At 41.8% G+C, this 13,810-nt stretch overlaps 1 protein-coding gene across 1 annotated transcript in view; it reads left to right on the top strand.

Moving 5' to 3' along the window:
- LOC126195438 (uncharacterized) overlaps positions 1 to 13,810 on the top strand; it is a 193,033-nt gene that overhangs the window by 136,909 nt on the left and 42,314 nt on the right. The window contains exon 7 of the mRNA XM_049934092.1: positions 28 to 546. Within this exon, the coding sequence (XP_049790049.1) occupies positions 28 to 546 (519 nt within the window). The remainder of the gene's footprint in view (positions 1 to 27; positions 547 to 13,810) is intronic.

The following is a 13,810-nucleotide window of genomic DNA, read 5'->3' as shown; positions in this document are numbered from 1 at the left end:
CGCGTCCGGTAACTTCAATATGGCGAGAGGCCATCTGTCTGCCAAGGCCGACTGGATGTTCGGCTCGCAGCAGACCGCCACCATCTGGTTCCTCAACGCGGCACCTCAGTGGCAGACCTTCAATGGTACCAACTGGGAAACGGTGGAGAGCAACGTACGCTACTGCGCGAGCAAGAAAGGTACCGACCTGACAGTATACACTGGAACCTATGGCGTCGCCACGCTGCCCAAAGTGGACGGCGTGGAGACAGAGCTGTACCTGGTGGCTGACACCAAGCAGATCCCCGTGCCGAAGCTGTACTGGAAGGTGGTGCACTACGCAGCCAACGACGCGGGCGTGGCTCTGATCGGTATCAACAATCCGTATGTTTCCGCCCCTGGAGACGACTACTACCTGTGTCCCGACGTGTGCAGCAAGCTCAGCTGGGTCACTTGGGAATCCAACGACCAGAAGAAAGGTTTCAGCTATTGCTGTGAAGTCAGTGAGTTCCAGAAGGTCGTCTCCGTGCTGCCAGAAATCAGCGTCAGCTCACTGCCTACTCTCTAGTCATAAACCTGGCAGCGCGTGAGCTAACAGTTCAGCAACTACACTGGAGAATTAACAGTCTCAGCGGGGATAATGCAGCACTCCTCATCTGTGTAGCTACAAAAAACTGCCAAATTCTTCACTTTCTGCGATTACCTTCGATTCTTTTTGTATCACCGTTACTGTACAGTAATTACAATAAAAGTGTACTGCTACATCACAAGCACAAATGCTGTCAACTTCTTTGAACATATTAGAACAACTTATGGACAGTTCTACTATTTATCTACGGTTTTTGTTTCAGATTTAACGATTTTATTATGATGTACCACATACATGTTCCATAGGTGATGAGATACTTTGGTGCAAAATCTAGTGGCGAGCTGCTTTTGGCAGTGTCTGCATGTTATTGTCTTCCTGTTGACTGTGAATGAGTATGCCTATTGTATAGTTGAATATAAGATGTGTTTAGGAAATGCGTTGTTCTACCATTTACTACGTATCAGTGTTAAAGAAAAGAAGAAGCACTGACGAAACTATAACTCATTTTGAAAAAAAAACAAAAAAAAAACAGTGCAATAATGTTTCAGTGACTTCAACTATACAGAAATACACTGACCACCAGACCACCAAGAACATTATGACCGTCGAGCTACTATCGACATAAACCCGTCCAGGCGATAGCAGCGTCACCTGGCGAGGAATGACTGCTAGTCAGACACACGCACGGCGCATATAGTATTGTAAGTAAGCTGTTTAGGTTTTTATGTTGGTAACGCCACGTAGCGCTCCATGTGAAAATCACTGACTGTGTTATGTGCAGTTTGTGGCTGGTTTGCATTGTTGTAATTTGCTATTGTAGTGCTGGGCAGTTGGCTGTTAACAGCGCGTAGCGTTGTGCAGTTGGAGGTGAGCCGCCAGCAGTGGTGGATGTGGGGAGAGATGCGGAGTTTTGAGAGCGGATGATCTGGACGTGTGTCCATCAGAGACAGTAAATTTATAAGACTGTATGTCATGAACTGATATATATATATATATATATATATATATATATATATATATATATATATAATGACTTTTGAACACTATTAAGGTAAATACATTGTTTGTTCTCTATCAAAATCTTTCATTTGCTAAGTATGCCTATCAGTAGTTAGTGCCTTCAGTAGTTAGAAACTTTTATTTAGCTGGCAGTATTGGCGCTCGCTGTATTGCAGTAGTTCGAGTAACGACGATGTTTGTGAGGTAAGTGATTCATGAAAGGTATAGTTTATTGTTAGTCAGGGCCATTCTTTTGTAGGGATTATTGAAAGTCAGATTGCGTTGCGCTAAACGATTCCCGGCGGGGTCAGGGATTTTCTCTGCCTCGTGATGGCTGGGTGTTGTGTGCTGTCCTTAGGTTAGTTAGGTTTAGGTAGTTCTAAGTTCTAGGGGACTTATGACCACAGCAGTTGAGTCCCATAGTGCTCAGAGCCATTTGAACCATTTTTGCGCTAAAAATATTGTGTGTCAGTTTAGAGATGATCTGAATAAGTAAAGAGAGAAAAGTCTGTGCACGTTCAGTTTTGCTCAGCTGTTTGAAAAGCAAATAATGTAAGAGGTTTATCAGCACAGTAATTCATAAATTTTTCTAAGGGGACCTTTCAGTATCAGCGAGCGTGCTGTCCATGTGTACGATGTGGATGGCGCGCGATCTATCTGAGTCTGACCGAGAGCGGATTGTGATGGCCCGCTCATTACGGATGTCGTACGTCATAAGCTAGGCAGACTGCTAAAAAAGCGCAGACGGTGAACTGTGGCGGAACTAACATTAGACTTTACAGCTGATCAGGGTACAAGTGTGTCTGAACGCACAGCGCACTGAACACTCCTAACGATGGGCCTCTCCAACCGACGACCCCTGAATGTGCCAATGTTAACACCACGACATCGGAAACTATGACTGAGATGGACACGTGACCATCGGCACTGGACGTTGACGCAGTGGCAGAGCATTGCATGGTCTGACGAATCCCGGTACCTGCCCCATCATGACGATGGGAAAGCGCGAATCCGTTACATTCCAGGGGAACAGCTTCTTGACACCAGTACTGCGGGACGGAGACAAGCTGGCGGCAGCAGACCTCGTACACCACTTCATGACGATCATGTTTCCTGAAGACAGTGGCATTTTTCAACAAGATAATTCGCCACGTCAAAAGGCCAGGAGTGTGCTGCAGTGGTTCCAAAAACACAGTGGCGAGTTCCAATTGATGTACTTGCCCCCCAACGCGTCAGATTTGAACTCATCGCATCCCTCCCCGAAATCTATTGTAATATAGTGGACACCTGCCTCTGTCTAGGGAGGAGTTGGGTCTGGCCAATGAGAGCGTGTCATTCTGTGACTTTTAAAAGATCGATACCGACGTTCAAAAAAGACACTGTCGAGTTCATTTCCCTACTGCCATAAAGCAAGTGCTCTCGATAAGGATGAGATGTTAAACACTAACAGCCGGCCAGTGTGGCCGAGCGGTTCTAGGCGCTTCAGTCTGGAATCGCGTGACCGCTACGGTCGCAGGTTCGAATCCTGCCTCGGGCATGGATGTGTGTGACGTCTTTAGGTTAGTTAGGTTTAAGTAGTTCTAAGTTCTAGGGGACTGATGACCTTCGATGTTAAGTCCCATAGTGCTCAGAGCCACTTGAAGCCACTTAAACACTAACATTCCTTCGTTCGAATAAGCCGTGAACGAAAGGCACGATTGTGCAGTGGTGTTCGATAATGTGGTAACCTCATTCCGATTCCCTTCATAAAGTCCATATTTAAATAGCCATACCTGCATGACCATTCCCTTCGAAACTAAAGACACATTATAGTACAAGCAAAGGTGAAGTTTGACGTTGGCTAAAGATCATGGAAGCATGAAATTACTCAAAAATCCAGAACCTGATGAACAGCCTCTCATTACGCTCCCTATCATTGCGCATTCGCAAGGTGCAGGTGCGTATGAATGCTATGTACACTGCAAGAAAATGAACAGTTTAGAATTTTTGTAGGTAACTAGCTACAGCTGCGACATATTTTAGAAAAGTATTTTCGTTTGGCAACGACTGTATAAATTATATTCATTCTTGACCGGTTTCCGTCGTTTCATCCATCATCAACTGGAATGAAATAATTGTTTTTCCAGTTGATATTATACTGATGGAAAATAAGGATGCTTTCCTTGAAACGAACAAATGTGCTGTGCATATAGCAGAAAATCTATAGATCATAGAACAAGGAGAAAACTGTAGCTAAAATGTAAACTATAAACTAGGAAATTCATAAAAGACAAGATAAGAAGGAATAAAATGACAGCTAGATGGTTTTCCTTGAGAGTTTTTTTCAAAAAAAAATATAATGTTAAATTACCAGTGACAAAAATATTAGAACGGAAACAGAAATACAAGGAGAACACTTCCAAAAACCCATGTTGTCAAATTATGTGACCGTTCTGCAGAAAGTAAGGAAGACCTTAAAGGTAAACAAACAAAAAACCACAAGTGCTTAACGCCTTAGTAGGCAAGGAAGTAATGCTTCATGAACGTCAAAATGGGGAAAAACAATATAAAACACAAGGGACACGACTAGGTGTAAAGAAAGTTTACAGAGGTTGGTGGAGGAAGTAGGCACACGTGAGTAATAGCTACAAAGAATATGGTAAGTAATGTTGCTTTGTTTCTCTATGCAGTCAAATTGAAGTGTACACAAAGTTATCCTGGCGTGTCTGGTGAATCAAAGGGTTATGACCTAGACATGGGGTAACCAACGGCTCATTAGATCAGGCCTTCCCAACGTGTGGTCCGCGGACCCCTTAGGGTTCCGCCGGCTCTTTCTGGGGGTCCGCGGCCACATTTCACCAAATCGTGTAAAATAATGAGTAAAATTATTGAATAAAAATGTGAAAATGAAATTCACCATTATTTCTTTTTTTTTTCCTGTGAAAAACATATGTACTTTTACTTCAGCTCGTATTTCCAAGCAGTCTTTGCGGCTCCTAAGTGAGAATAAATACACAGTTTAGTGCCGGAGAATGCGGCTTCTCTGATCGACTGTTTCGCAACAATACGGGGGGCGTTTGTGCGCCGGCTCACGGCGCTAGATGCTCTGAAACCTTTTACGCATGCGCGGAGCGAGCTTTGTCGGATTTATTATGTGAAAACGTTGCAAGTACTCCATTGGCTGCAATATCCTGTGGAAGTGGAATAACCAAGAAGCGTAAGTACAACGAAAGCTATATAGAAATGGGCTTTATGGAGACAAAAAAGGCTAAAGCTCAATGTGTAATTTGTGCACGAGTCCTTCCGAACAGCTCAATGGTTCCAGTTAAATTGCACCGTCATTTTGAAGGTACTCACCCGGATTTCCAGGCTAAAGACATCGATTTTTTTCAAAAGGAAGAGTGCTGAACTAGCTGCTTCTCAGAAGTGCATAAAAACCCATGCAAAAACAATTAATAAAAATTCATTAAAAGCTTCTTTCTTGGTTAGTTATCGAGTGGCAAAAACAGGCAAAGCTCATACCATTGCAGAAAATCTCATAAAGCCATGTGTTAATGATATTGTTTCTTGCATGCTAGACGAATTGGGAACATGGCACGCGAATTAAGAAGTTTCCAGTTCCCATGGGTTTCGCTCTGAAATTTAAAGTTACTGTGCTCTTGACTGACTAGGGGTCCGCCATGGATTTTCGACTGAAAAAGGGGTCCGCCAGCTGAAAAGCTTGGGAAGCCCTGCATTAGATTATGCTTTAACTTACTACTAAGGAATTCTAAAGTTCAAGAAGATTGATTCTCTCATCTACCGTTGGAGGAGTGACTATTTATATTCTTACATAAAGTAATGACAGCATATGACATTGAAGTAGACTATACATTTTTGTTACTTGAGGTATGATTTTCATAAGATGACTGAAAATTGTGATGCAAAGTACAATTCAAGCAAACTCTTACACAATAACTCAGTGTCAAGTATGGATCTAATAGCGTGAAATTAATAATGTGAAAAAAAGTGAATATAATCTGTTAGTAAGAAGTATATTCTCCACTACACACACACACACACACACACACACACACACACACACACACACACACACACACACACACAAATGCGGAGAGACTTTACATGTTTCTTCTTTACATACAAGTAAATAAACCTAGGCCAATAAAGCATTTTGTAGTTATAGGCTAATAGAGAAGTTCTGGGGCAAATTATTTCAGAGATGTGGTAGGACGTAGAATTGAAACAAAATTTTCTCCTTGAAGGGGACTAAACCGAATTTCAAACTTTATACAGTACTCGACTGAACTTTGATTATTTATGACGGCTGTGGATAGTAAAGGTTAGAATAAACGTAGGTTACGCAAGGCAGATAAATACGAAACACACACACACACACACACACACACACACACACACACAAAGTAACAGAACTAGCTCAAGTCTGGTGTGACACCGCCTTTAAGCAAGCGTGATCGATGAATTGTGTCACTCTGGATATAACTTTATACAATCTTAGTAGCGAACATAGGAGGTAAGTAGTAAGCGATTTTGAATGAGCACATTTGTTGAACACAAACATGGATACAATAAACACGTGCACGCAAATTGGAAACAGCCCTACATGAAGATACTATTAGGGCCCATACCCTTTGCTATAGATTCCATATCTTTCTTCTTGCTGTAGAATTAGCTATTTTCACTTTATTTGTAAGAAATATGCTACAGAGATTTCTTGCTTGTATTCAGGTAACTAATCCTGGCCACTGAGTAGAGTCTATATTCTCTCCGAGAAGGCGGTTGGATTTAGTTGCAGACTATTCGGGTCGTATACGTAATTCGTAATTATGCTATGTTTCATGTGACATGAATCGCGCGCGAATCGTGAATCCTCCCTGTGGACTAAGGACTTATTTAATGTTTGATAACGGTTGTCGTACTAATAAGTAAATGAAATATAAGCCTCCAAGGAAAAATATATTACAATATAAAAGTAATTGAAACGAGTACATCAGCGGAGTGTACCGAAGGAAATACGTGTCCACAGAAAATCATTACTGAAATAGAAAACTGTATATCGAAAGTTCAAGCTACCGTAAATGTAAAGGCGTTAAGAGAATAACTGGTCGTTGAGGCAGGAGGACAGAAACGGGTGTTTAGGGTACTGTACCAAAATATTAATCACAGAACGAAGTATGTCAAACTTCAGTGACTCAAAACAAACACGATGCACAGCAGTGGATTAACTGAGACATACGTGTGTGATGGGCCATAAGGTGAATCGCTGTATGAAGATTCCTACGGAAGATAAAATACTAAATGTGTAGCAGTTTACCTGACGGAGATGCAAGTAGTGCGTTTTGCGTCCTGTGTACACTGTGGAACCGCCGGTCGTCGTAATCTTGAAAGGGTTGAGGTCGATGACACAAGGCGAATAACTGCGGAACATGCCACTGTGTTCCGGCACTTTCATTCACTACTGCTACCGCCGGCAACGCTGTCCCACGTGATGCCACGCCAAGCAAACACGGCTCCAATTTGAGTTCACCATTGTAGAACTGTATCCAATACCTTAAAAAAGTTTAAACAGTGCCATTTACCAATAAAGTGACTCCTTCAAAGTAAAGACTCGCTATCACGAAATTTGCTCGCTAACTGTTACATGAAATAAAGATGAATAAAAACGTTTTTATGTAAATCCATCTAAAGATAGTAATCACACTGCACAGTTGATTTTCTTGTTCTTACCTAAGTTGGGTTATTTATATGTCTTTTTCCAAACACTGTTGAAATTAATTGTTTTTTTTATTGTGAACTGTACTCTATTGTAAAGTAACATAAACAGCAGAAATCATTATCCTCATCACTGTAACCTACGTATCAAACACTCAAATAAAGTAAATACATGCACTAAGTCCACGAAGAGTGAAGGTCGTATGTCAATCATTTTGTTCATGTTTTACTGACGTGCAATGTAGTATGCAGCTTTCCTCACGCACGTTATATATCCTATAAAATATATTCTCTCACGATGCTGAAGAAATGTACAAACACTAAATGTCTGTAATCTTTTGAGCTTTGTATTGAATATTCGATTCCCTTTACACAGAGCAACAGCTGATATACAAATGTTTGCTGTAGCGGTTCATCTGTAAAGACATGTCCGAAAGAACAGATACCATCTTCATATACAAACAGCTAAGGCTCACCGGCCATTTGATCATCTTCTGTGCGGATGCACAAACAGTGCCCGAACTCTTTCGGGAATCGGCAGTAAAGCCGCGAGTAATGAGTATAATTGGCAGGGGAACTATGAATATAGTGCGGGACAATAAGTTGAGAATGCGGGTCTCACGGGAGGCGTGCTAGAGACAAGTCCCTGCAGTCGCACCATCTTCTGGGTCCTAGGTGGCTCACATGGCTAGAGCGTCTGCCATGTAAGCAGGAGATCCCGGGTTCGAGTCCCGGTCGGGGCACATATTTTCTATTGTCCCCACTGACTTATGTCAACGCCTAGGGGTATTCACTTTATTGTAATTAACACTCCAACATCAGCTGGGGCAATTGTGCTGTTTCCTGCACATTAAGCGAGTAATATGTTCTGGCGTACCCACAAACGCCGGAACGAAGATGCGAAACGAAAGACCATAGAAGGCTGTGACGAGACGGCGGCCAATGGTGCGTGGAATCGGACCGCGCCGCGCCAGGCGCTCCCCCTGCGACAGCTGCATATAAACGCAGCTCCTGCTAGCCTCGGCCGCACATTATCTGCCCGAGTCTGCTAAGTGATTAGTGCTACGCTGTCAGTATCAAGTGTAATATTCAATGAACTGTGGATGAAGCCCGAGCAACAGGGAATTACATGCACTGAGCGAAAATAATAGTGCACTGAGAATGGCTAGCTTCTAGCCAAAATCTATTCTGCACAAAAAAATTTAAAAAGACCACTGATTGCTGTAATCTATAATTTACAAGTATCAAGTGTTTCCTTGGACTCTGTGCATACCAAGAAATGTACTGTTTTCACGTCACCTCTCGCTAGCGACGTTTGCTGAAAAGAAAGTTAAATATTGTCAGTTTCCTTTCTGAAATTAAAACTACTGAAGTTATTCGTTTGAAATTGTTGTAGAGCATTCTGAGGACGTTGCATCCCGCAGGCACCATATTAGCGACGAGTGGGCAAGACCCCCCACATAATAATTCAGAAATACTTTCGTCTCTGACGCATATCAAGGAACAGGTTTGTGCTTTTGTCTAAGTAATTTGCGAGTGTACCTCTGAATGAGAAGGAGGTACTATCTATGAAAAATAACTGAAGCCAATGGTTTTCATGTTTAGGGTTCCTTGCCTCAATCGGTAAAAACGGCGACCATTGTGAGAGCTGAGAGCGCTTTGTTGTCCGTCTATGAGTCCGATTGTTGAAAACCATTTTTCTCAGGAATGGTTAGACATATCAAGTTGAAATTGATGTCTACGATTAGCTTCTTACTCAATGCAATCAAAAGATATGGCCATTTATGTCACAGATTTTAATACTCGCACATTCACTCATCAAAATCTGTAGGGTACTTCCCGTTGGCCTAGAATCCTGTAATTTTGCAAAAAGGATATCACAATTCCAAAAAAAGGAAAAAGTCTGAAAACTGCAAATATGTATATCATGCGAAATTTTTTTGTCATTTCTCATCCGACTCTCTGTTCGTTCGTCTGTAAAGACTCACTTTTCTTAGGAACGGTTAGACATATCGAATTAAAACTTATGTCTTATACTAAGGTCTATTGTCCCTTGGCGGTGTACGGGATTGAAGCTTCTTAGTCAATATGGTCAAAATATTGTAGGGAAGCAGCCTACTCACGCCGTAGTAAATTCACATCAGTCTTTGCATTGTGTGCCAGCCTAGTCTGCTGTAACTAGCTCTGACGTCATAAATGTTGCTCAATACTTTAAAAATCAAGCAAATAACCTAAAACATTTCTAACATGTCAGGAGTAATACTAAATTAATATGTGTTGAATATCAGTTCGATAACTTTAGCCATTTTCGAAATTTGGACGTTTTTCTGTAAAAATCATTGGCGCAACAGAAAAGAGCTAGAAAATTCAAAATTTATAATCAGATTCCTTTTTCATAAATACTTAATAAAAACAGTACTTTGGATTTCACAAATTAAAATTTTAGTGGAAATTCATGTTTTTCTGGTTTTCGCCTTAAAACTTAAGGAAGCAAGATAGATTAAGTAGGCTAATAAATAAGGCTAGGATGTTTATATTTAAGTAGAATGGAGATCCGCTATCACCATAAGGATGTGAGAAGTTTCATTTGAATACCTATACAACTATAGCGATAGCGTATCTCCAAAGGGCCAGTTCAGAGCTCGTCTACTGCGTGCAGTGTAATTAAATTAATTCTCTCGCCCAAAATATTTAACTTAGCCACGTCAAAATTTTATTATCAATACTTACCTGTGTGTTGAATGCACATTTAAATTAAGAGCTTCATCGGCCATCAGCAAGAGAAGCTATGATTTATTAGGTAACTTAAAGTGGTGCATTACTAGCCCAGTGGCTAGTCGGGAGAGCCGATTTGATCAGGCGTTCCCTTAGCCGTCCGCACCGCGGCTTTATATATAAGAACGCTGCGCGAGGAAGCAAGGCCCCAGTTCTCTCCAGACGCTGAATAACACGCCATCTGTGTCGGGAGTCGCGTCGCGTCGGTTTCATTGCTACAAACAGCCTCGGATGCCGTATTAAGTTACTCGAGATACGCGTAACCATGAAATCATTTTCGAGTGAAGTGTTAATTCTGGGTTGACTTTAATTATCGATCTTCAGTTTGCATATGTCGTATTTTCACGTGCCGCCGCGGGACAGACATTCTACCAATTATTTAGCGTGGCGTTTGATGAACCTTATCATCAAATTATGGCGAGCATTCATTTAAATATTTAACTTGGACAGTTATAGTGGCATCAGCGCATTAGACTCTGAACTGCTCGGTTGGTTAGATGGTGTGGATTCTTTTGTTTTTCATCTGTGACTTTCAGAATATACTTAACTATTTTAGAAAATCGTTTTTGATTATAAATCCCATACAATCTCCTAATTCATCAGAGCTATAAGCTGTAACTATAAGTGTATTCTCAGATGAAGTGGGCACTGGGAATTCTAATTACAGGCTTCACGTTTTGCTAATCACTTTCTGGTTGCCAATATTGTAGTTAGAGAGCCAGTGTTGAGAACGGCGAAAGACAGCATAAATAATAGGAACATTTTTAAGAACAATAATTTCACCCGCCGCCGCACATATGGTTAATCGGCCGGGAAGTGTTTCTACATTCTACAAACATTTATATAACAACTAATTCCATTCGCCGCCCCACAATATGTGGCCATTTATGTCACCTGTTTTGACATTCGCAACCCTCAAAACCTGTGGGGTACTTACCTTTGACCTAGAATTATAAAATTTGGCAGAAAGAGGGGTTTCACAACACAACCAAAACAACAAATTTAAAAACTGTAAATCTGTAACGAAATCACACGAAAAAAATATTTTGTCATTTGTCATCTGATTGTCGTTTGTCCGTCTGTTAGGACCCTTTGTTTCAGCAATGGGTAGACGTTGAAATTTATGTCACAGAGTAAGGTCTATGGTCCCTTGGCGGCATACAATAAGTGTTAGCTTCTAGGTCAATGCAGTCAAAAGGTACGTCTATTTACACTATGTGATCAAAAGTATACGTTTTTCATAGTAAGTGCGGTGTGCCGCCACCTAATGCCAGGTACTCCATATCAGCGACCTCAGTAGTCATTAGATATCATGAGAGAGCAGAACGGGGCGCTCCGTGAAACTTACGGACTTCGAACGTGGACAGGTGACTGCGTGCCACTTGTGCCATACGTCTGTACGGGAGATTTCCACACTCCTAAACATCCCTAGTTCCACTGTTTCCGGTGTGATTGTGAAACAGAAACGTGAAGGGACGCGTATAGCACAAAAGCGTAGAGGCCGACCTCGTCTGTTGACTGACAGAGACCGCCGACAGTTGAAGAGGATCGTAATGTGTAACAGGCAGACATCCATACAGACCATCACACAGGAATTCCAAACTGCATCAGGATCCACTGAAAGCACTATGATAGGCGGAAAGTGAGAAAACTTGAATTTCATTGTCGAGCGGCTGCTCATTAGCCACACATCACGCCGGTAAATGCCAAACGACGCCTCGCTTGGTGTAAGGAGCGTAAACATTGGACGACTGAACAGTGGAAAAACGTTGTGTGGAGTGCCAAATCACAGTACACAATGTGGCGATCCGATAGCGAATGCCCGATGAACGTCATCTAATGCTCAAATGTGTGTGAATTCCTAAGGGAACAAACTGCTGAGGTCTTCGGTCCTAGACTTACACACTAGTTAACTAACTTACGCTAAGAATAACACACATACCCATACCCGAGGGAGGACTCGAACCTCCGGCGTGAGTGGCCGCGCAATGCGTGCATGGTGCCCTAGATCGCGCGGCGAACGTCATCTACCAACATGGTAGTGCCAACAGTAAAATTCGGAGGCGGTGGTGTTATGGTGTGGTGTTTTTAATGGAGGGGTCTTGCACCCGTTGTTGTTCTCCGTTGCAATATCACAGCACAGACCTACATTGATGTTTAAAGTACCTTCTTCCTTCCTACTTTTGAAGAGCAATTCGGCGATGGCAATTGCGTCTTTCAACACGATCGAGCACCTGTTCATAATGCACGGCCTGTGGCGGAGTGGTTACATGACAATAACATCCCTGTAATGGACTGTCCTGCACAGAGTCCTGACCTGAATCCTATAGAACATCTTTGCGATGCTTTGGAATGCCGACTTCGTGCCAGGCCTCACCGATCGACATCGATACCTCTCCTCAGTGCAGCACTCCGTGAAGAATGGGCTGCCATTCCCCAAGAAACCTTCTAGCGCCTGATTGAATGTATGCCTGCTAGAGTGGAAGCTGTCATCAAGGCTAAGGGTGGTCCAACACCATACTGAATTGCAGCATTACCGATGGAGGGCGCCAGGAACTTGTAAGTCGTTTTCAGCCAGATGTCCGGATACTTTTGATCGCATAGTGTATGTCACTTATATTCATACTCGCAAAACTCACGTCCAAAATCTATAGGGTACTTTCCGCTTATGTAAAATGATGAAAATTGGCAAGAAGTAACGTTTCGAGATGCAAGAAAAGGAAAAAATCCGAAAATTGTTAATTTGTAATCATATCACAGGAAAAAAAGTTTCGTTCGCCATTTGTTATCTAGCTTCAAACTTGAAACTGAAACAGTCAGTGATTCTGCTTTCAGACTGACTGTGTCGCAATGATAAAAGTCAAACATCAGGCCAGAAATGACTTTATTGCTCATGTTACATGTTTCGGAATTTATGTATCATCAGAAAGCAGAAGCGATTGCCGTATATAGATACGGCAGACCAGTCTGCAAATATTTGTTTCACATACAACTTGAAACGCCTTGTATACGTGCATTAATCGCTTCTGGATATCTGATGAATAAATTCCGAAATGCGTCATATGAGCAATAAAGTCATTCCTTAGCTGATGTCTGACTTATGACATTGCGACCCGGTCAGATTGAATGGAGAATTACTGATTATTATAAAAATGGTCGCCTGCTTCCTGCAGGTGACTTTATGTCACGTTTATGTTATTGAACTCAAAACAATCTCGAAAATCTTGAAATCCCTGGGACCGATAGCTCGCCAGTATTAATAACAGGCAAAAATGGTCGAGATTCTCGATTCGAGGAATAGCTGAACTTGTCTCTATACGTACATAATTAAGTTTGTACCGAACCCTCAGTGCGCGGGTCCTAATCGCACGTGGCAAATTTTTTTTCTTTAGTAGGAGTACTTACTCTGTGTCGTTGGGGTAAGATGTATCTTTCATGACTGAGAATGATTTGTGAAACACACGAATTGTGGCTGAAAGCATGTTTAATTCATTGGAATACTCTCAATTTTAAGTTATGTGCTACTCGGGAAAATGGAAGTAAATCATAATTAAAGGACTTAATTATTACATACGGCTACTGTAGGTGTTTATCGTAGGTTTTTGATAATTTAAAATAACATTTTACTCTGGCCTGTTCTCTATCAAAAGTATCTTAGTATTTTACAAAGAATTAAACATTCCTTCTAAAAACCTAGAGGTCTTCCCCAACAGACGTCACATGCGATATTATTCGGAAGTGGAACAATCTTGCATT

The sequence above is a fragment of the Schistocerca nitens genome, chromosome 1, assembly GCF_023898315.1.
Source record: "Schistocerca nitens isolate TAMUIC-IGC-003100 chromosome 1, iqSchNite1.1, whole genome shotgun sequence".
Taxonomy (NCBI): Eukaryota; Metazoa; Arthropoda; class Insecta; order Orthoptera; family Acrididae; genus Schistocerca; species Schistocerca nitens.
Note: the sequence above shows the minus strand (reverse complement) of the source record. Positions and strands in the feature narration are given on the sequence as shown.